Source organism: Taeniopygia guttata, chromosome 17 (genome assembly GCF_048771995.1).
Source record: "Taeniopygia guttata chromosome 17, bTaeGut7.mat, whole genome shotgun sequence".
NCBI lineage: Eukaryota > Metazoa > Chordata > Aves > Passeriformes > Estrildidae > Taeniopygia > Taeniopygia guttata.
The window spans coordinates 1696662-1720592 of NC_133042.1; the positions used below are offsets into that span (position 1 = coordinate 1696662).

Below are 23931 nucleotides of genomic sequence, written 5' to 3' on the forward strand. Positions count from 1 at the left end.
ATCTCTCTTTTTAATCCATCAGACTGGATGCTGTTTGTCCTGCATTTATTTCTCTTCCTTGGTATTTTTAGAAATTGGCATCTCTCTAGCTGTACACTTGGTGCCAGGAGAAGGGATATTTTTAAGGGGATGTGTTTTCTGCACCTAATGAAGCAGTGAAGAAATAAATTACTCTTGTCAAAATACAGGTGGAAATATGAAAATTCCCAGTCAGATTAGTTGCTGTTTATTGTCTCTGTGTGTCTTCTGCACCTCTATTTAACCAGCAAAGTGAACAAGCCAAAGCTTTAGTGTTTGCAGATTGTTGTTTTATTCAATTGGAGGATCAATATCTCAAAGTAGAAACATTTCACAAGGATGGAATATTCTTTGAAAGCAATATGGTTATAGGTGTGTGTGGGGCTAAAACACTGCTCCTAATGGGGATAGGGGCTGGCTGGGTGGGACACAGGCACCATTTGCTGCCTGTCACTGTCTGGGGGCACTGACAGCTCAAATAAATGTGGGGGTTCTGCCCAGGGAGTCGGGAGGTTCTACCTCTGACCCTGCTCTGTTTGTACATTGAGAGATCCTGGGCTTTAATGAGCAGATCTGGCCAGAAATCAGAAACCAAGGAAAAGCCTTGGTTTTTTTTCCATCATGCCAATCCTCATCTAGCCCTGAGTTATTTTTTTATTGTATTGATTTAACATTTTTTTGTGTGTGAATTCCTTTCCTTGTTTTATCGAAACTTTATGGGTGAGTGCTGAGAAGGCACTGCATGATCTTTTGCGTAGTTTAAAAAATACTGGATCTCTTTGAAATTTTTGTTGTTGCATAAGTTTTCCTATAACCTTGGGGGTGTTTTATAGTCAGGAACACTGAAAAATCCTGTGATGATACTGGCTTTTCACACCGGTTTGCCACAATGCTGCATCAAAGAACAAAAGAGCCAGAATGACAATTCCTCTTACCCATCATCACGTGCCTTTGCTCTTGTCCTTCTGCTCTATGAGCAGACCCTTGTCCCTTCCTTGCTGAAGTTTTTTATACCCTAGGGTCATTTAAAAAAATTATTTTAGGATTGAAGGTCTTTTTAAAAAGAAAACTCATCTTGCAGCAGAGCTGTCATAATGAAAGTTCATGAGAAGTTAATGAAGAATTGGGAAGAAATTCCTCCCTATGGGGGTGGGTGACCCTGGCACGGGTGCCCAGAGCAGCTGTGGCTGCCCCTGGATCCCTGGCAGTGCCCAAGGCCAGGCTGGATGGGGCTGGGAGCAGCCTGGGACAGTGGAAGGTGTCCCTGCCCATGGCAGGGGTGGAATGAGACGATTTTTAAGGTACTTCCAACCCAAAAAATTCCATGATTCCATGACCTGCAAACCCTGAGAGCACTGGCAGAGCTGGCTCAGGGCTGGGCTTCTCATCCTGGTGGTGTCAGGGGATGAAACTCTTGGAGCTGCTGGAGCTGATCCCGGAGCTCCTGGGAGGAAGTGGAGCAGGAGCCAGCAGCTCTGTCTGCCTCTCCAGAGGGTGATCTTTAACTGGAGTTATCTGGGGAACAGGAGGTGGTTGCAGCTATTCCTGGAAGGCTGAGGGAGGCTGTTGGCCTCAGCTTCAGCTAAAGGGCACCTTCCAGCTCTGAGAAATGAGAATATTAAGAAATAACTGTTAATTGGAAGTATTTTGTCCATGGGCAAGATCATGATTGTCAGGATCAGGAGAAATGTGGAGGCTCAGCATCATAAATACCATGTGCAGCAAGGGAAGCCTGATGGCTGCTGCTGAGTGGGAGAGGTTTTTCTTCAGTATTAAATAAAGGGCTCTTTGTAGATGCCTCTTCCCCTGATTTAATCATTCTGAAGAGACCTGATCCCTATTTTAGGTGCAGCACTAATTCCATCTCCCTCTGAAGCTGTGGGTAGCATTCTATAGTTAGGTTGGCACACTGTCCTCAGCACATCAAACCCAGAGTGAAGATGTGAATGAAGCTTCATCCTGGGGTTTGTGCTCAGCCTTTTACATTCTCCCACATTTCCTCTTCCCATCCTTGTTCTTAATGATCTTTTTTTTTATCCTTGCACTCGTGTTCTCTGGGCAGATCCCTGACAGAAATTTAAAAGCAGCTGGACATGACAATGTAGGCTGAACCTGCTGCTCTTAAATCACTGCCAGAGTAAAGCCAAGGCCAGATGTTGCTCACAGCTGCTTTAACAGCTGGCAGGTTTGAGGCTGTTCCATGTGTCTGCCTGGGAAGGATGCCCTGATCTCTGAGAATTGTTAAATTACAGAGAACATGTAAAGAGAGAAAATATTTCATCTCATGGAAATATTTCATCCAGTGAAATCATATCTAATTTGAAAGGAATTAATTGGGGTTTGTGGTCTTCTTTTATATTTTGACTATGGTGTAATATATTAAACATTGAATTTTGTTAAGATTTTTTAGGATTTGACAGCAATAGCATGGTTATGGGAAAATACTATGGCCATAATGCCATAAAGTTTAGGAATTTTCATCATTTTCTCTTGTAGGTCAGTACATAGGTGTAATAATGCTGTTGAAATGGAGAGAAAAGGAATCTGTGAAAGCTTAATTCCAGGATCTGTGTGTTAGAAGGGCTGGTGTGCAGGGACCTGCAGTGATTTAATAAATCTGGTGTGGTTTGGTTTCCCTTGCTGGTGCTGAGTTTGCAGTGGTTAAATGCTGGGTCCATAACACATCCCAGTAACTGACTTTGGGAATGACAAAAAATGGACCCTGCTCCATAGAAAGTGTTTAAAGCTCTGTGACATGTGCTTGACTGAACTTTGTTGGAGTCCCGGAGAATCCCAGACATGATTTTCTAAATGCTTCCACTGAGGCAGAGAAAAGCTTTAAGTCTGGGAGAAAAATTGGGTGTGATCCCCAAATGAGAAGAGATGGATGAAGCAATTCCTCTGCCATGGATTTTTGGGTTCCTTCCCACACCTCTGAACCAACACAGGTGCTGTGGGAAGGGTAGTGGAGAGGAAGACAACAACTCAAACATCTTTTTAAATTGTGAAAATTGTGAAAAATGTGAAAATGGAAAAAGGAAAGCATGGGTGGCCTCGTGCAGGGCTGAGGGCTGTGCTGGGCACGCTGCTCTGGGCTCTTCTGGGGCACAGGGGAAGCAAAGCTCCTTCTTGCAGAGCTTTATAGCAGATCTTGCTTCTGCTTTGGGGTTTGCTGAGTGTAAATTTACCACACAGGGAGCTCCTGGTTGTAGATTTTGCAGTTGTATTTCTGTCCCCTCAATACTTTCTGTGCTTCCAGCATGTCAGCTTTGAACTCTGGAATGGGATGTCTCTGGAATTGCAGGCTTAATGCACATATTCCTATGGATTCTGGCCTGTATTCACCTTTGAGATGCCTTTTTTTTTTTCCCCTTTTTAGGTTATGAACTCGGTGTTTAAGACTATTCTAGACTTGACATACCCAATAACCTCTATGTTTTCTGGAGCAGCTTTTAACAACAGCATCAACAACATCTTCAAAGATAAACAGATAGAGGTAAGTTGTTTATTCACCTTATGGATAGGAAATTATGTCCCTGTGTTCTGTTGGAGCAGAAATAGCTTTTTTTCCATCCTGATATGGAAATCTAGAGCTGTTGGGTGACTGAAAATGTGGTGAAACTGTGATTGTGGTGGTCCGTGGCTGCAGGAAGGAGCCTGCTCTTTTTGGTGGATTTAGAAAACACAAACTGTAAATTATTTGTAGCTATTTCAGTTTGACAAAAGGATTTCATTGTCTGAGAGAAGAAGTGAAAATTGTGACACTGAAGAAGAACAGCTGAGACTGTTTTCATAATTTTTTTTCTGCAAATCAGGTCTCAGAGACCTTAGGGGCACACCAGAGAAGGGCTTGAATTGGGTTGTGATGGCTTTGGCTTTTTTGAATTTTAGTTTTGAAGCTGGAGTGATTTTTTCTGAGCAGCCTATTGAAAACTGCAATAATGGCAGAGTCCTTTGAGTCCTGGTTTGCACAAGGTGACCTTTTTTGTAGTTGCTGGGTGTTGTGGGGTCCACCTGAGCCAAGAGCCACCTTTGGAATGCACCTCTTCCCTTCCCTCAGCAGCAGCAGATTGTCAGGCACATTGTCAGTGTTTGTCTTCCTACATTACTCAGCTCAGAGAGTGTTTGGGTAGCCTTGGAATTTCACCTGATATGCAATTTCAACCAAATTATTCCTGTGTTTGCATCCTTGTGATGAAAGATCATGTAGCAAATTAACACTGTATACACTTTAAATATATTTGGTAAAAATAATCCTAAACATTCCCTACCTAAATGCAAATATGAAAGTAAGTGATTAATCATCATGTGGCTTAAAATAGCAGTTGGCTGTGCAGAGGGGATGGTGTTGCAGACAAGCAAGCTTTAGAGAATCCTGGAATCATCAAGGTTGGAAAAGGCCTCAGATCCCTGAATCCAGCAATTCCCCCAGCACTGACAAAGCCACCACTGACCCCTGTCCCCAGGTGCCACATCCACATGGCTTTTGAGCACTTCCAGGGATGGTGACTCCTGTCACTTCCCTGGGTGTCGGAACTCAAAATGTCCCTCAGACATTTTTGGATGTTCCGGGCCCAGGTCAGAAGCATTTGAGACCCTGGCAGGCAGCTGGAAACAGCTGTGATTTTGGGTTTGAGCCATGGAATGAGTTACCAACCTTGCAGGAAGAACAAGAAGTCACAAAAGTTTAGATATTAGAGTAGAAGTAGTCACAAAGTAGAGGGAAGAATTTTTGAGTGCTGTACAGGGGGGTTTTGGTTTTGTACATGGGGGTCAGAGGTTTAAGATGGAGGGATTTGGGCCTGCCCTATCCTCCCTCTTTCTCCTTCCTCACCTCCATGTTCTTGGTGATGTTGGCACTCACAGATTGGTTTAGAGTAGAAAGGCACCATTTAATATAGGTAATAGGCATTGGGGAAAAACTGCAAACATGTAACACGTAATGTACATATAAAAGATAGAAAAGCACCATTTAATATAGGTAATAGGCATTGGGGAAAAAATGTAACATGTAACACGTAATGTACCATATAAAAGATAGAAAAGCACCATTTAATATAGGTAATGGGCATTGGGGAAAAACTGTAACCATGTAACACGTAATGTACCATATAAAAGACAGCACAGCCCTGGGCAGGGAGAGAAGAAGCAGTCGGGAGTCAGAGAGGATGTCAGGGTGTGTGTGTGCCTCTGCCTGAGCTGTGAGCAAACCACAGCAGCCCCAGAAGAAAATCTTTTAGATAACTTGCAATAAACTGCCTTGAGACTGATCAACAAGAGACTGCTGAGCCTTTCTTTGGAAGCTCGGGCTGGAGGAGAGACTTTACCACCACACGGAGCCACCCCTGACCGAGGGTGAGCTCCGGCACCTGGACAGCTGTTCCAATGCCTGACTACCCTTTCCATAAAGAAATTTTTCCTTCTATCCAACCTAAACCTCCCCTGGTGCAACTTGAGGCCATTTCTGTCTATCTCTGCTTTGGATTCCAGCAGTCAGTTCATTGTACTTCCTTTTTAAGATGCAGCAGATTCCATACTTAGGAATTTCAACAGCTGTAGTTGCATATTCTGGTCTTCCCTTGCAGCCACAGGAAGGTTTTGTGTGAGAGAAATCCACTCCTGAGGCATCCAGCAGCATCATCTCTGTGCACATGTGCCCTCAGTCCATGCCCAGGCTTTCCTCCTGTGGGAACAATTCCCTCAGATAAATAAGGAAAAATGTTGTGTAGCTCAGCCAGGAAAGAGGGAGTTACTCCTTCATTGCAATTCCCACTCTCACTGTGGGGTAACCAGTCCTGGAACTGGGAGCTGCCCCAGGGTAAAGGGACTGTGAGAAAGTAACAGGAGCTGAGCCAGGAACCTTGAAAAAGTATTTTTTCAAAGTATTTAAAGGACCAAACTACAAACTTCCATCTTTTCTCCCTGGCTATTGTGGGTTTGGCTGGGTAGAAGTGATTTCTACCTGGAAATTCCTATCAGTAAAAATTAATTCCAGAGGTTGTGTTTGGGTGCTTGGCCACAGCTGCTCCTTCCTGAGAGGACCTGCAGTGATCCCAGGAAAACCTGGGAACTTCCTACCTGAGGGGCTGACCCTCGTGGCTTTAGGAAAGTTTAAAACTTAGAAGCTCTGTGCCAGATCCTCCTTTGTGCTGCTGTGGCTGTGAGGTGACACCCCTGTGCTTCCCACAGAGCCTCACCCCTCTCCCCATGGAGGCAGGAGCTGACGTTGAGCTGTTATTTCTGACACTGGAAGGGAGGTTTCCATTTTCTCTGAAATTTGCTCTCTGCCAACCCTTGTAACGTGGGTGTCTCCTGATTCCCAGCTCGTGTGGGGGCCCTGGTGACAAAAACCCCATCACTGCTTCCAGCCACAGGCACTCCCCAAGCTGGGATCATCCATGTGAGACCCTCACGGGGCACACCCAAACCCAGGATAGGGCACTTGGACACACAGACCAGGGTGCTAGAAGGAAATTCATCAAGAAATAGAGCTACTTTCCTCTTGAATTACTCATTCTTCTGTTAGAACATCAGCCTCTGGAATTTTTATTCTCCTTGCCAGAATTCTTATCCCCATGCCAAAATGCCCTTGTAAATCATCTCAGCTGGGGGTTCAGGTGTGAGGAATCAGACAAGACTTTTATTAAGTCCTGTTTCAGACTTGAATGATGCTCTGTTCCAAAATCAGTGGAACAATCCCTGAGCAGTGATGTTTTATTGCTGCGTGGGAGGGCTTGGGTTAGATTGCTTTGTGCAGGTGTTTGCAGGAACATGAAAGGAGGTGTCAGAGAGGCTTCTTCTCCCATTCCCCTATTTCTGCTTAGTATGTGGTTGATGCACTGAGAACTGCAATCCCCAGAATATCTTCAGCATGGAGAGGCACCCTAATTCTCTTGTAATCACACTTTATTAATCCACTTTGCTCTGGCATTTACTGGGGTTATCATTACCCACATTATCACTGGGGTTGTGCCTGTGAGCCCTCCCCAGTCCCACCAGCTTTGCAGAGCTGCTGAAGAGATTAAATTCACCAGAAAAACCCTGCTTCTTGGCAGTGCAGAATTTCAGGCTGAACAGCACAGAAATCACAACCAGGAGTTACAGCCTGGCCAGTGAGGGAGGGTTTCCAGCTCCGGTGGTCCTCCTGCATTCCAAATCTGTGTTTGCTTTGGGTTTAAGGCCCATTGAAGCTGTGCTGGAGAAGGCCCAGACACCATATCCAGTGAACAAAGGCTGCCTGGGAGGGCAGGTTTTCCTCTTCAGCCTTGATTCAAGTTTTCTGATTGACAGAGCAGCATCAGCTGTTCCTGGGCACAAGCTCAATTTACTCAGACAAGTCCTCCTGCTTCCCCTTGGCAGCTACCGTTTCACCAGACACCATGGAAACTTTCCAAAACTGTCCTCTCTCCAGCAGAGCCCTGCACACTTGGGAGGCCACCTTCCCCTTTGCTTTTTCCAGCAGGTGGGAGGTGAGACGCAGCTGAAACCAGAGGGAAAACTTCCCCTGCCCGGAGCAGGGCTGGGTGGTTTGCTCTGGCCCCATGGAAAAAACTCTCAAAGCTCTTGGTTTAGCCATCGTTTTTGTGTCTCACCCTCCTTCTGGTCTGCATTTCCCACTGTTGTGTTACCCTGCAGGGTCTCGGGTAACCTCTAGAACCTTCTTGGAGATGTACCTTGCAGGGTTCTTTGTTCCTGTAGGCAGTGCTCCAGAGTTTGGTGTTGTCTTCTTTGATTCAAGAAAATGTTGGGTCTGCATTTCCTGCTGAAGTGATGACCCCTGGCTCCATCACCAGGAGGTACAAATTGACCATGTTCAGTCACAGCCTCAGGATTCCTTGGGATGGGAGTGACCATCAGACCCCCACCCTTCACCTGCAATTAAAACAAAAACACCCTGCAGAAGGTGACTCTGGTTTGTGTGAGGGGCTCTCTGTGCTGCCTCTGCACACTCTGCTGGAACAAGGAGCTCTTGCTACTGCAGAAAGGACATGAGGATTTTTGGCTGCCTTGGTTCTGAGTGAATTGTTTGCATGAGAGACAAATTTATGAATTTAAAGACAGGACTGAGGAGTTTTCCTCTGTCCATGCAGGTGTGTGTCTGCAGCTCTGTCTGGTAAGGTCCAGAGGTTGTTGTTCTGCTGTGTGTGCAGGGTGTGGGCAAGTGCAAGGTGACAGATTTAGTAAATTTGGGACTCCTCTGTTGCAGGATCTGTGGATTCCTTACTTCACCATCACCACTGACATCACTGCCTCGGCCATGAGGGTGCACAGGGATGGTGAGTGTGGGCACAGCCTCTTCAGGCCTTAAATCATCATGGGAGACTTCAGGGTCACTCCTTGTTCCTGGGATTTGTCTCACCTTTGAAATTTGTCTTTCCTTCTGTGTTACTTGCTGAGCACCAAACTGTGGCTGTACACAGGTAGCAAGGACAGGGCTACTGGGAAGGAATTAAATGAGATGCTGCATTCACTGCTTGAGGAGAAAATGGCTCCAATGGCACCTTTCTGTATACTTAAAGCATCCAGGTATTTTAGCCATAAATCAGACTTAAAGCAACCAAAGCCTTTGACAATTCAAGTTCCCCTAAATGAAGCTCTGTTCCCCCAGAACAGGCTCTGCCTGAAGCAGGGGCTGAGTTAGGCTCTCATTTGTGGTCAGTCCTTTCTATTTCTCACTGAGTGAGGAGGGGAGGAGGATCTGAGGTGCCTGGGATGTGTCCCTGCCGTTGCCTTTTGTCAGTCTGGGGTAACAGGGCAGTGGCTCAGCCTGCAGGGGAGGCCTCCAGGTGCCCCAGATATTCCTGGGGGGAGCTGCAGCCTTTTCTGCCACATCTGATGCTTGTCCTTGGGGCTGGCACAGGTCACACTGTCCATTCCTGCCATGTCAGGGGGGTTATGGAGCTGCAGAAGGACTCTGGGCTTTGATCAGGGCAGCTAAAACAAGCAGAAAAAGGATTAACCCTTCTCAGAGGTTTTGTATTCCCATTCCACAGCAGGTTAAGCCACTTGAGGTCAGGAAACTCACTCCAGCCAGCTGCTTGTCCCCATGGAAGTTTAATGGAAGGATAGGAATCAGCTGGGGAATGGTTACGGTTGTCTCCACTGAATGGAGATAAATTAAGTTCCCAGCTGCTGCCATTTCCCATCTTGGTTTGCTCTGTGAGGTGTAACACACGTCAGCAGTTTCCTTGGGTGGAAGTTCCACTAAAACTATTAATAATAACCCCCAAAAGTGCCAGCGTTAACCTGTGCTAACAGCAGGAGTGCTGGGGTTGTAATTAGAAACAGAGCTGTTAGCTGTTTTAAAAAGAAAACACCAAAAGAAAATCAATTCCCAGGGAATTTGCTGGGAAGAGTTGCTGTTGGAAGCACCAAGCAGTTAATTACTGAGCAGTGATTTAACACTGCAAGGCTCACTTATTGCTGGTATTTTAAAGATTCACTTCTCAGACAAGCCTCTTGGCCTGTGGAAATGCAGTGTCTTCCCAATTTGGTTGATGCAAATGTTAAGAGAAAAATCAGTGTATAGGAGCCTTAAAGCAGAATATTTTACAGGAAACACGGACAGTCAATTTCTACTTGACTAAACTTTGTTTCTAACAGCTTAAAGGATTATTACTGTTCCTTACAGCACCAGCAGAAATGGCCCAAGAGGAGATAATGATCCCGCAGGCATTTGCAGTGGTTTCACAAGACAAAACGTTTGCTTGTTGCAGTGGAGGGAAAATAGAATTTTGGGGGGTGTCTACAGCTTATATTTTTCAGATTCAGGTCCTGCTAAAAGTCAGGGGTTTGGATCTCTGCAGAACACAGTGTCTGCAGCTGCACTTGCTCTGTCAATCCCTCTGTCCTCAGGGGAAATCTTTTCCTTCCCCCCAGCCCCACAAAGCCCTGGTGCTCCCTGCAGTGGGATATGCTGAGATGCCACAGAGGGCATGAATGTGAGGAATGGGCTCAGACCCGGGTTCTGGCTTTGCCTGATGTCTGCACAGTCTTTGTTTTATCCTAGCCAGTAGTATGATACAGAAAATAATAAACTGTTTTAATAACTTCCTCACAGTGTTCTGAGGAAAGCCTCTACCTCTTGATTATCTTAATGAGTGCAGCAGCCTCCCCCCTGCGTGGCAGTAATTAATGCTGGCTGATTAACGCTGCCCTCCCTGCAGGCTCCCTGTGGAGGTACGTCCGGGCCAGCATGTCCCTCTCGGGGTACATGCCTCCCCTCTGTGACCCCAAGGATGGCCATCTCCTCATGGATGGGGGCTACATCAACAACCTGCCAGGTAGGAGCACAGCTCATGGGGGGAGAAATTCCCACACCTGCCCATCAAACAGCCTGCCAGCCTTGGGCTCTTGTTTTTTCCCTAAAATGCAGAGAAATCTCACAGACACCTTTAACCTCATGCTGGTTATCTGGAATCCTTGCTCTCAGTTTCCTGGGTGTTCCCTTTATCTTGGCTTTATTAACACTGTTTTTTTATGAAATTTTTCCTGATAGCCAAATTCTGAACATACAACTCCCAGCTAAGTCTGAATTTAGTGCTTGCTGAAGGGAGAGAGGAGGAATCAAACCACAGACATACAATGTACCTTGGAGTTTCTCTTCAATCAGTTAATTAAGAAATAATTCTGAGAGCATCATCAGCATTTGCTGCTCAGGCTGGTGTCACCTGGAGCATGTGGCAGTGGGAGAATCATGGGGCCATGGAAGGGAGGATGTGGGGTGTGGGATGAGCTCTGAAGCTCCCAGCAGGGACCAGGGGTGTGAACTGGCCGTGTTTGGGATGTGTTTTGTGTCAGGTTTCACTGCAGTCACGAGGCTGGGTGGCTCAGGGCTGGCAGCAAAGCCCTGCAGGGTCACTGCAGTTTGTGACTCGGGAAAAGAGGGAGGGACCACAGGAGAGACTCTGACCTGAGCAACCCGAGTCATTTACATCTTCCTGTCACACCCTGACTTTATTTTTCCAGGGCTGTATTTACCTAAAACCCAGAAACTGAACTAGCACAAAATAGATCCCCCAAATCAGCATCTGGCATTCTGTGGGCTTGTAAGCAAGAATTGTGAGCTGCAAACCAAAGCACCTCTTGCATCTCCACAGCTGGAGAGGGCGAAGAGCAGAAACAGGTGACACTGGGTGGGAAACAATAGACTGAACGAGCCCAGGAATATAAATCCGAGTTACAGAACAGATCTGATCTAAAGGAGTGTCTAAATTAAGCCTCTAAATTGGCTCTTCAGAGCTGTGGTTTTCCTACGCAAAACTATTCTGGAAACTGCAACTATCTTGGACTCTGGGGGTGTGAAAGAAATATAAATCCATTCTGTGAGGTTCATGTCCTTCTCTTCCCTCCCTTGGCGCTTCCCTAAATCCTCACCCATATCCAAAGACTGCAGCTTGTCCTTTTACTGACCTTGAAGTAGGAAGTGTTGCCTCATTTCTCTTCCCACTTTGAAATGTGAATCCTTCTCCTGGATCCCAGAGCTGTTCTCAGGCTGCCATCCAGCCTCTCCTCGCTGGCATGTCCCTGTCCTGCTCCTCCCTTTGTCACCTTCTCCCTGCAGCACTGGCACTTCTCTCTAAGGCACTGCCACTTGTGCTCTCTGCAGGTCCCCCATGTCTTTTTTTAGAATTAATGTGGGTTTGATGTGCTCCATCCCATTATACCCAATGGTGTCACTGCCCTGCTGCTGTGTCCCCTGTCTCCTGCTGCCTCACAGGGCTTCTGGTGACCTCAGGGAGGGTCAGGTCATCCCATGATCTGGGGCAAAACATCCCCTGTCAGTGATGTCCCCCAGCAGTGGGGACTCACCCTGGGGTCACCCAGGGCTTGGTTGGTGCAGGATTTGGGATCCCTCCCTCCCCACAGAGCCTCCCTGAGTGGGAATGGTCTGGGCAGAGCTGCTGCAGATCCATTTGGAATCACAGAATTATTTAGGCTGAAGATCCCTCTGAGACTGAGGCCAGCCATTCCCCAGCACTACCCCGTGTCCCCAAGTGCCACCACACCCCCCTGGCCTTTGGGTGCCTGCAGGAATGGGCACAGATGGTCCCTTCTGTCCTGCTGCTGGCTCGTGGTGGCACACCTGAGCCATGCAGATCCATATCTGCACCTGGGCAGCAGCAGGGAGGCACAGGGGCTCTGACCCTCCTGTCCCAGCTGACGTGGCCAGGTCCATGGGGGCCAAGGTGGTGATCGCCATCGACGTGGGCAGCCGCGACGAGACCGACCTGACCAACTACGGCGACTGCCTGTCCGGCTGGTGGCTGCTCTGGAAGAGGTGGAACCCCCTGGCTGAGAAAGTCAAGGTACTGGGGGCTAGGCTGGAATGGCAGCTGCTTTTCCAGAGGGAAGATTCCCTCTGTTACTCAGGGAGCAAGTCTGAACCAGATTTGTTGTTTTGCTGGATTTCACAGAATCACTGGTTTGGAAGAGACATCAAAAATCATCGAGTCCAACCCAGCCTCAACCCCTCAACTCAACCCTGGCACCCAGTGCCACATCCAGTCTGTTTTTAAACACATCCAGGGATGGCCACCACCACCCTGGGCAGCCATTACAGAACTTTATCATGCTTTCTGTAAAAAACTTTTTCCTGATATCCAACCTAAATTTCCCTTGGTGCAGCTTGAGGCTGTGTGCTCTGGTTCTGTCAGTGCTGCCTGGAGAAAGAGCCCAACCCACCTGAGCACAGCCACCTTTCAGGAGCTGTACAGGGTGATAAGGCCACCCCTGAGTCCGCTTTTCTCCTGAAATTTGAGTTCTTGTTCAAAGAACTGGGCAGTGCCTTGACACCACGAGGAAGGCAGTGATGTGGGAAGGGGCTGGCAGAGTTCTTAGAGCAAAGAAAACATTTCTTGGAGCTGCATACATTCTGATACAGTCAGAATTGATTAATTTTACACATAAAAGTAGTAAATCTGTCCAGCTCAGTTACTATCCTGTATGTCTCTGAACTGCTGATTTAGGGAGATTTTAGCACTTGGCAGTAATTAAGTACAACTGATAAACATGAGTCTGCAGAGCATGATTTTATTATTATTATTTTCCTTTTGTTGCATGTGCTCACGGCAACTCTGTTCCTTATTCTTCATTTCCTAAATTACCTGGCTCTGCTGCTGTCCCCCAAGTGAATATTGATTTTAATTCTTTCCTCCCAATTGCATTCCCCAGTTGGGATTGGTCTCAGTAGTACCCAATGAAATATTCCAACTGCCTGAATGGCAGTAGGCACCCATGGAAACGTGGAATTCCTTCTGAACACCACAAAAGGCTTGTTTCATTTTGGTAGTGGTGAAACACTGGACAAACAGAGGGCTGGTAGAGTTTCCATCCATGGAAATGGTCAAAACTCAGCTGGAAGTGGTCTTGGACAAGCTGCCCCAGCTGACCCTTCCTGGGCAGGAGGGATGGACTGGATGATCTCAATGGGTCCCTGTCCACTCAGCCATTCTGCAAAATCTCTGCCCTGGCACTGGACAGATCAGAGAACCATGGAATTACAGACTGGTTTGGGTTGGAAGGGACCTTAAAGCTCATTCACTTCCACCCCAAGGCTCCAAGCCCTGTCCAGCCTGGCCTTGAACACTGGCAGGGATGGGGCATCACTGATTTCTGCCTTGAAGGATCATTGTGCCCCTCACCTCAGCACAGATCTCTAAGCTCTATATATAATTTATTATATCCTGGGATGAAAGTCTGGGTTCAGGCTTGTTGGAAGGCAATTCCCTTCCTGGTGCTGATCATGGATTCCTCTCTGCCTGCCCATACTGGGACCCAGCTGGAGGTGCTGCTGTGCCATCAGCAGGTGCCAGCTCTCTTGCTTTGAACAGCCAGGTGTCTGCTAAGGAAGGCAGGAGCCTCCCCTGAAATGGAAAATATAAACCCCCTCCCCTCCCTCCAAATTGTTATAATTTTGAAATTTAAAGGATCTCAGGCAAAGATATGGGAATAGGAATAACAGTTCTTTATTAGGGAAATTAAAAATACAAGTGCAATAGTACAAAAAAAGAGAACAAACCCCTGCCAGAGTCAGAGCAGGCCCTGTCCCCTGTGGGTCAGGGAGGTGGCAGCAGTCCCATCCCAGGGTGGCTCAGCCCTCCTGCAGTGCCAGCTGTGCTTCTGCTGGAGCAGGATCCTGCACAAGGGGGGAGTTTTCCTCTGGAGCTCCAGGGCTGGGGGAGATGGGCCTGGGCTCCTCTGGGAATGCAGGGGGAAGAAAGCTGCTCCTCTGGGAATGCAGTGGGAAGAAAGCTGCTCCTCTGGGAATGCAGTGGAAGAAAGCTGCTCCTCTGGGAATGCAGGGGGCAAAGGCTGCTGTGCTGTTCCCAGGTCAGATTGTATCCAGGTAGGAATGTTTGGCTCCTCCCCTGGGCAGAGCCTCTCCCCATGGATGCTGGAATTTTCTCAGCCATGCAGGGACACTCAGTGGCCATGAACAGCAGAGATCTCCTGGAGGGAGGATTGGCTGTGGGAGAGATAAAGAAAAGTGCCCAATGCACAGAGGATAACTGCCCCAGCTCTGACAGATGGGAATTGAATAGACACCCCCATTTCCAACCTGAGACACCAGCTCACGTCTCCCCCATGTTGAGCACACCGAGCACGTTCTGGAACCCACTTGGAGGAGCTGAATTTGTGAATTTGTGCCGGGCAGGTGCTGAACATGGCTGAGATCCAGACCAGGCTGGCCTATGTGTGCTGCGTGCGGCAGCTGGAGATGGTGAAGAACAGCGACTACTGCGAGTACATCCGGCCCCCCATCGACCGCTACGGCACCCTGGACTTCGGCAAGTTCGACGAGATCTGTGTGAGTGCCCCCTGAGCCCCTTCTCTGCTCCTCACAGCTCTGCTCCTCACAGCTCTGCTCCTCACTGCTCTGCTCCTCACTGCTCTGCTCCTCACTGCTCTGCTCCTCACTGCTCTGCTCCTCACAGCTCTGCTCCTCACAGCTCTGCTCCTCACTGCTCTGCTCCTCACAGCTCTGCTCCTCACAGCTCTGCTCCTCACTGCTCTGCTCCTCACAGCTCTGCTCCTCACAGCTCTGCTCCTCACAGCTCTGCTCCTCACAGCTCTGCTCCTCACTGCTCTGCTCCTCACTGCTCTGCTCCTCACTGCTCTGCTCCTCACTGCTCTGCTCCTCACTGCTCTGCTGCTGCTAATTAGTGCTGCAGCCCGTGCAGAGCAGAGGAGTGCATTGGCAGAGTGAATAATTGACACTCCATAATGCTGTGGAATTATATCCCGGCCAGGAGATTGGATTAGCAGCAGGAATTGAGTTAGTAATCTCGATTCTCTAATGACCTGTGAAGGGATGGGTTGCCTCGCTCTGGTTTGTGGCAGTTCAGGCTCTCGACAAGAGCTGCTCTGGGCAGTGTTGGGGTTTGGCATTGCTGTGGGCTGGGGTTTGTCCTCACTTTCTCCTCCTGGAACTTGTTGTAGCATGAAAAGTTTGCAGAAATCTGGCAGGGAGGCCTTGAATCCTGCAAATGGAGGGAAATGTGAAAATACCTGGTTCTGTGAACATTTGAACACTCCTATGAATAAAACATCGTCCACAATTCCTCTGCACCCCTTAGAGGGTCGGGAAGTGGCAGCAGTGTCTGGGTGTTGGAGAAGTGGTGCTGTCAGCTCACACATCACTGGCACTGGGTTGTGTTTGTTTGTGTCAGGGCCCAGCATGGGCAGAGCTGGCTCCAGGTGTGCAGGGAATTGTCCTGGTGACACATTCCAGTGTTCACAGCAGGAATGTCCCTGCCCAGGCAGGACAGCAAAAGCCATTCTGGCTCAGTGTCTCCTGTCAAGAAACTGATTTTGCTGGCTCCTTCCATTCTTTGCCTGTTTTAGCCATGCAGGCATTTTCCATGTCCAGATATTCCTGCAGAGCTCTTTGCTCCTCTCCCAGGCTGGAAAACCACCACTCCTCCTTGAAGTCAATCTCCATCACACTTCAGTGAGAAGCTGTGCTGCTCCTTAGCCTGCAGACTGATCTCCCTGGTCCTGGCTTAGCAAACACTGACCAGCCCCAGGAGCACAGCTTAGCCCTGCAGATTCTCATCTGAGAGACTCTTCAGGACACACAGCAGCTACTCCAAGCCACCAGCTGATTTCCCCAGTGTAAATATTTTCTCTGGGATATTTGGTGCCTCTTGGCTCCTGGACAAACACTACTGACTGCTTGTGGATCTAGGACTTTGCTGATAAATAATTCTTTGTTCTTTGCCAGCTGGAGAGCCCTGGCTGATTGGAAAACCTTGACAGACAGGTGTGGTAGTTCATCACAGGAGCAGATCGTGAGCTGTCACATCCCTGCTCTGTTCCAATGTGCTGCTGTTAAAGAGATGTAAAGGCACCAGGCAAATTTTGTCGGTGCAATAAAACCTGAGAGAAGGGCAGTTCCTCACAAGTGTCACTGTCTGTGAGCAGGTTGATGGCACCAGACACTGCAGGATGGAGGGGCAGCACCTCCTGGATCCTCATTCCCTGCAGCACAGCTCAGTAACTTCTGTCCACAAGGAGCTTTAAACTGTGCTGTCCAAAGGGAAAGACAGTTCAGGCATTCCTTTATCCTTAGGGGCTGGGCAGTAATGGTGGGGAGGGGGTTTCATTTCAGCTGAGTGCCTGGATTTTACAGGAAATAGAAACAGGCACCAGCATTTTCCATGGAGCTGAAATCTCTTCATGTCAAACCCCTCGTGTACAGCCCCGAGCAGGGGTGGCTGTGGGTCAGGTCCTGCAGTTCAGCTCCTCCTGCCTGTTTTGGGTCAGCCTGACCCTGCCGGTGGCAGAGCTGTCAGCTCCTTTTTCTCCCCTTTATCACCCCCACCCTGGGCTGGGGTAGATGGTGAGAAGTGAATTCCAGCCCCAAGGAAGGCTCTGAGCCCTGATCCAAAAATGGGAGGAGAGACACCACCAGGGGTTTAGTGCTGCTGCCAGAACTAGGGCTGGAGTGGGATCCAGGGCTCCCAAAACCTGTTGCTCTGTCCTTGCCATTTGATTTTTCAACATTATTTCTACTGTGTTCTGAGAAAAATAATAAAACTTAGAGCATGGATCTTTTCTTTCCAGTTGTTTCCGTGCTAATGGCAGTTATTAATTACTTTATTTTCTCCTGATTATTTTTTTTTCCAGGAAGTGGGATACCAGCATGGGAAAACTGTATTTAATGTGTGGTGCAGGAGTGGAGTCCTTGACAAGATGCTGAAGGACAGGCAAGAGACCTGCAAATCCAAAACTGATGTAAGTGCTCAGGGAAATGCTCTGTGCTCCTGGAGCTGCTCAGGGCTGGGACAGGGGACAGTGACTGCCCTGAGGCTGTTCACAGCTCAGTGCTCTGCATTTCCTGGCATTTCCAGTTGGTTTTAGGAAGCAGTTACCACCTTTTTGAAGAATTTGGATAATGCATTATAATATAAGGGCTCACTGTCCTTCCTCTCCTTTGAATCCATCTGATTTGAAATCCAAGTGCTACAAAGGCTTCATGTTTTACCCAGTAATTCTTTTTTATCATCTTTTAGAGAGGGAAATGAGCAGTAATTTTTTAAGGGATGGCCAGAATGAATCATAGCTGTCAGGAGCCTCACAGAGGGAAGTTAAGTGAGGTGAGAGATGACACTGAGGATTTGCAGCTCTCCAGGGGTGGGTGACAGAGCACTTTGGCTTGGAGATAGGGAGAGGATGGTGGCAGGATGGACACTGGGCTGGGGATGAGGGGTGGATGATTCCACATCCAGCTGCCCTCAGTGTCAGCAGAGGCTGTGAGTCACTGAGGGGTGGAAATGGCTCTGCTGAGAGGAGATTAATGTCACCCTCAGCTCCAGGGGGACTTCCCAGCATCAGATGGATCTGCCCACGCTGCCTGGCAGGGCCAGAGTGGCTCTGGAAGGAGCACACAGAGAGTGAGCCATGGAGGAAACCACTGGAGATCCATGAGCCTGAGGAGCCCCCAGACTCCTCAGCCTGGGCTTTCTCCGTGGGAGCACACCTGGATGAGGAGGTGCTGCAGTGTGACTGCACAAGATGGGTCCTCACCCCACCTCTGGCACCTCCTGATCAGACATGAGGGGCTGGGGTCCAGGTTTTGTGTTAAAAGTCATAAGAAGTCAAGGCAGGGAGAATTGTGTGTCTCAGAGTTGGCTGTGTCCTACTTCAGCCTTGCTTTTTTCACCAGCCAGTAAAAAGCCTCAAACATTTTCAGTGCTGTGACAGACACTTGTTTTAAAGAAGACTGCTTTTTAAACTGCCTTTTTTACAGGATTCAGTAAGGGAGGGGAATATTTCACTTAAATCATGCTATCACAGCAGCATGATGGACATGTAGCACACCTACCCTGGGTTCTGTGGCACCTCAGTGCCCTGGAGAGCAAATCTGCCACCTCCTCCTTGCAGACACAGCCTGGCCCCGCACTCACTTGCTAATGAGGCACCAAGTGCTGATTGCTGAGGTGCCACAGCAGGGCAGTGCCAGGTTATGGAGCAGGAACGGGCTCTGTGTGTCCCTGGTGCTCCCAGGGACCTGTGGGATCATCTGCCCATCCTCCTAAAACTCCAGAGTCCTCTGAAACCCAAGATTTTTGCATGTGACTTCTGTTGCAGAAGATTTATTTCTATGAAGTTACAGCTCCCGCTGAGGTATTTTTCTTGCTTTTCTTAGTCCATTAGAGTCACTTAAGTCCTTAAGCTGTGTTATCTTCAGGCAGAGCAGCTGATATTTTTAACTTGCCTTTCATTAGCAAAGGTTTTGATGCTTTATATGTTTTAGTTCTTCATCTATTTCTGGAGTGTTCAGCATCTGAGAGCTGAGTGCCATTTCTTATTGTCCCATTCCTGTGTCGTGAGCATTGCAATTTTATTTAAAAATCCAGATATTTAGTGATTTAGATGCTTCTCCTTTACTTTGATCATTTAGTCCCTGTTTATCTTGTCTCCAAAATGCAAATGAAGACACAAACAACAGGAACCTTACATAAACTTTACTTTGAGCAGCTCTTAATCTTCCCCAGTATGGAATGCTGCAGCATCATTAATTGGGTCTACTTGGGGAAGTTCTGTCTACTGAGCTGTTATTCATAGTCAAAGCTAAATATAATCCAGTGGACTACAATACTAACTGTCTTTCTCCTCTAATTTATTTCATAAAGATTGTGCCAAAGAGAAAACTGTCTTCCTTGGAAAAAAAAAAAAAATACCAGAAAGGTCTGAGAGTAGGGTTCAGGTGGATCTGAGACACTTCTTTGCTTTGTGTTATCTGATGGGAGGGTGATTTTGTCCTTAAAAGTAGTGAGAGGAAGCACTGAAACATTAACCTCCTGTTTGTAAAGCACCAAATGAGTGTGGGAAGACACCTGGTTTCCCACTGGTTTTCCAGTCCTGGTACTGAGGCTTTGGGTGCCCTGAGACAGGCTGACCTGGGGGTCAGCTGGGGGACAGATGCTTCTGAGGGTCAGTCACACTTCATTCCCACCCATCCTCACCACTGGAGCTGCTGGTGGTTTTCCTGGGGCGTGCTTCGGTGCTGGGCTCTGCAGGATTTTGTTCAGCTGTTCATGCAGAGCCCTGGACTTCCATCCCATCCAAAGCCTGTCCCTGCCCGCTCCAGGGCCAGCCTGGCTCTTGTCTGCCCCAGAGCTCTGTGCAGCCACCTCATCCTCCTGGTTTTGGGGTGCAGGGACAGACTCGGACGTGGCCATGTCCCTGAGGTGGCCAGAGGCTGCACGTGTCCCTCCCTGAGCTGTGTGGCACAGCCTGGAGCTTTTCTTCCCTGTCCTGGGAAGGAGCTTTCTGCAAATGCTGCTGGGAAGGTTCAGGTTGGATGTTCAGAGTGAGCTTGGGCTGACTCATCCTTCCCAGCAGTTCCTAAAGAGTCACAATGAGCTTCCCAACTTTATGTTTTAAGGTGTGTGTCCTGAGCTACTGCTGTTCCATTTCATACAGGAGCCTTTTCATTCCCTCCAAGCTTTCTCTACCCCCGCTGCTTGTCCTGGATCTGCTCTGTGCTGTGGCTGTTCTAAATTACATCAAAATCAGCTACAGATGAAAGGTCAACTGAGAGCACTTTGCTGCAGCAGCAATGGGCTGCTGCTGTGACCCCACAGGGGTTGTGTGATTCACAGGGTTGGTGTTCTTGCCAGAGGAGCAGAGGATTGTTCATAAAACCCCGTGTTAGGAAGCTGCCCTGGCTGGGAGCACATGGGCAGGTCTGGGTGTTTGGGAACACAACTGTCACAGCAATTCTGGCAATCCCTCTGCAGCTCTCCCCCATCCTCTGCCTCTGGGTTGGGGTTGTTACTGTGTTCATTACATTGGCTGAGTTTAAAAAAGGATGAGAGGTGTTGAGGTGTCCACCTGGGTACGTTGTGCCCGGCCCCAGAGAGCTGCAGGAAGCCTGAGAGGGCTCTTCACTGCCAAAGTTTTCTTAGAGGAGAGACTGGAGCAAGAACTTCTCAAAATAGAGAACACTCAGCCCACTGCTTGGGTGAGACAGAGTGCAAATAGCAAGGGTTTCCTGAGAGGGCAGTGGCAGTGGGAGATGTCTCTGCAGGCTCTGATCACTGCAGCACCTCCAGCTCTGGGGCTTTCAGGGGTCCCGGGGGGTCCTGGTCACCCCAGTGCCCACCTGCCCCTGCAGCTGAGGGATGGGCCACCCGTGTGTCCCACCTGGTCACCTTCTCCCAAAAGCAGAAGCTCCCTGGGGCTGCACCTGGCCCAGCCAGTCCCTCTTACAAAGGGACCCTGATGGAGACAAACACATGGAGTGAGCTCTGTCCATGCCAGGGCCCAGCTCCTCCTGTGCTCATCTCTGGGGTCTTCTTAATAAGGCTCCTTGTTGTGTGGGTGGAATAAGAACCATTAAAAGCATGTCCCACTGGTGGGAATCCCATCTCTGCCACCAGACCTGCCTCAGGAGAGCTGTTTTGAGGATTTCTCACTGATGAGTAATGGCTTTTGAGGGGGCAGCTGTGGAGAATTTGTGCGTCTGGAGCTTTGTCTCTTCAATATCATTTTTATGCAGTCTCGACTTGTTTGGATTTTCTGTGAACATTTGCTGACAAACCTTCAACTTCTCTGTGTTCCAGAACGTGACCTGTCCCACCACGTCCTTCACAGACCTGGCCGAGATCGTGTCCCGCATCGAGCCCGTCAAGGCTCCGCTGGCAGACGGTGAGGAGGGGAGGAGGGACAGCTCTGTCTGCCTGCCAGCCCTGCCCTGCCCTGCCCTGCTGGGCACTGCCAGCCACCCCTGCTCCCCCCAGAGCCCTGACCCTCCGTGTGCCCCTCCTGCCACCTCCTCTGGGCAGCGGGACCACTCGGGATGTCCTCAGCACCTCTTACTGGTCAGCTCCGGGGGAATAATCCCTGCTGAGTCTCAGCTGGGGGAAATAACACAAGTGGCAGCTCAGCTTCCATCCCCTTGGGCTGTCCCTGTGCCCTTCTGCCCGCTCCACCCTCAGCCCTGCTGGGCTGGGGGGAGGCTGAGTTAAAGCCCTGCCCCAAGGATGTTTTCCCATGCTGGGCAGGGGGGAGGCTGAGTTAAAAATGATGTTTTCCCATGTTGGGCAGGGGGAAGCTGAGTTAAAGCCCTGCCCCAAGGATGTTTTCCCATGTTGGGCAGGGGGAAGCTGAGTTAAAGCCCTGCCCCAAGGATGTTTTCCCATGTTGGGCAGGGGGGAGGCTGAGCTAAAGCCCTGCCCCAAGGATGTTTTCCCATGTTGGGCAGGGGGGAGGCTGAGCTAAAGCCCTGCCCCAAGGATGTTTTCCCATGTTGGGCAGGGGGAAGCTGAGTTAAAGCCCTGCCCCAAGGATGTTTTCCTGTGTTGGGCTGGGGGGAAGCTGAGTTAAAGCCCTGCCCCAAGGATGTTTTCCTGTGTTGGGCAGGGGGGAGCTGAGTTAAAGCCCTGCCCCAAGGATGTTTTCCCATGTTGGGCAGGGGGGAGGATGAGCTAAAGCCCTGCCCCAAGGATGTTTTCCCTGCTGTCGTGAGTAGGATCAGGAGTGACTCACTGGCTCCACTGCTTTTTGTGTGCTCCTGTTGTGGGAGCAGCAGTGAAGTGATGAGGAGCAGGTAGCAGCTCCTGCATGGTGACACTGAGGTGCTCTGTGCCCCGTGCTGGCCCTGCCCTGCAGAGCGGTTCCCTGTTCATGGAGATCCCAGATCCAAAAGGATCAGAGCCTTGCAGGCCTGAAACCCCTGAGAGTGTCACCAGGGCTGGAGTTCTTTCTAAACAGTCTCTTCCCCTCCTCCTGATTCTTGTTCCTGCAGAGGGAAAGCTAAAGTTAGCAGTGCTCCCATCTGTGACTGTTTGCAGAGATGTCCCTGTGGTAATTTGAAATGCTAATTACAATCATATGCCTTATGAAGAAAATATTAATCAAATGTGGTTGAAGCAGCCATTGTGAATAACAGTGAAGAGTTCATGGTATGTGGTTATTTAAGGCTCAGGCACTGAGACTTGCTGAGATTTAACCAGAGCACTGGGACAGATCCTCCTCCTTTCTGGAGCTGCTGCTGATTGCTGCTCTCTGCAGGGTGAGGCCGTGGCTGGAGTGTGGCAAATGGACGTGGCACCTTCTGGGCTGAGGAGGGGCAGTGCAGGGGATGGGTGGGATGGGTGGGATGGGCAGGGGCCACGAGCTCCTCACCTGCTGGAATCCCTTGGTGTGGGGTTGGAGGAGGGGGTGGCAGCAGAGTCGTGCACGTGGGCACCGTGCTGGGAAGGATCCGTGGGTGGCTCCGTGGGGCTGAAGGGACCCTGCCCATGTCTGAGTGGCGGTGACAGCGGTGACATTCCGTGGTGTCCTCTGTGCGTGGGGGAAGCTCTGTGCTGAGGTGGGCTCAGGGGGAGGGTGACACCTCCCTGCAGTGGCCTCGTGGCTGTCAGGTGGCTCCTGGGGGCATTGCTCTGCTCTGGGGTGAGGGGCTCTGAGGCTTGTCACCTATGCAGGGGAGGGGACAGAGAGGTGCTTGGCCTGGCAGTGACCCTGCACTGTCACCTTTGTTCTCCCTGAGGGACGTGTTGGATCACAGAGGCTGAGAAAGGCTCTGCCTGTTCTGAGAGCACACGGCAGGACTTGGGCTGGCTGAGGAAATTCTGGCAGTAATTTTGTTTTCAAGAAAGCAAAGGGAAAGGTTAAAGTTCTGATGGATGGGGCAGGAGCTGTGTGGGCTTGGGGAAAGGGCAGGGGAAAGGGCAGGGCAGTTTCTTCTCTCTTGAGCACACTGAGAGCAGTGACCAAAACCATTAAAAGGTTTTTTAAAAGGGAGCCTGTCCCTCAGGCATGGCTGAGCAGAGGGACCTGAGTGCCAGAGTGCTGGGGCACAGGTGCCTCATCTCAGAGCAGTGCTGGTGGCCCTGTTCCCATTCTCCATCCACACATTCCCTCAGCCAGGATCATCCCTCTGCCAGCTGTGGTTTGGGGAGCTCAGGTGCCACTCCTGTCCCATCCCTGCTTAGGCTCACACCGTGAGGGATTCTGAGCCCAGGAGATGAAGCACTTGTGGCAGTGCTCATTTGGATAAAGGGATTTGTGGAGAAGAAATCTTCATGGTGGTGCCAAATGCCTGGGTTTGCCATTCAGCTGGAGCAGGAGACATCCCAGCACCTCTCAAGGGACACAGCGGGCACCTCTGCACCTTTGCTGCTTAGAAAGAACTTCTCTGGAGCAGCACTAATGCAGCTGAGGCTGTGCTGAGCTTCCAGGTCCTGGCTGACCCTGAGGCTTGGCAGTGCCCTGCAGGAGCCCCCCCTGCCCCACCAGAGCTGTCCCAGCCGGGGGTTCCTGCAGGAATCAGCCACAAAGCGAAGGAACACCAGATCTGAGGAGCACGAGGCACATCTCTGGGTGGGAAATGTGCCCTTCCTGCAGGGAATGTGCTCACCCTGCTGAGGGCAGGCTTGGGGACCTTCCCAGGCTGGA

The 23931-nt window shown here is 49.6% G+C and overlaps 1 protein-coding gene across 3 annotated transcripts in view; it reads left to right on the top strand.

The window, feature by feature from the left end:
• PNPLA7 (patatin like domain 7, lysophospholipase) overlaps positions 1–23931 on the top strand; it is a 129850-nt gene that overhangs the window by 102054 nt on the left and 3865 nt on the right. For 2 of the 3 annotated variants that reach the window (XM_030286893.4, XM_030286894.4), the window contains exons 28-34: positions 3398–3514; positions 8225–8294; positions 10185–10301; positions 12178–12326; positions 14675–14827; positions 17149–17256; positions 21093–21177. In XM_030286893.4, the coding sequence (XP_030142753.4) occupies positions 3398–3514; positions 8225–8294; positions 10185–10301; positions 12178–12326; positions 14675–14827; positions 17149–17256; positions 21093–21177 (799 nt within the window). Of the gene's footprint in view, positions 1–3397; positions 3515–8224; positions 8295–10184; positions 10302–12177; positions 12327–14674; positions 14828–17148; positions 17257–21092; positions 21178–23931 lie in introns of those variants that run through there. The other variant, XM_072936736.1, reaches the window with a different exon arrangement.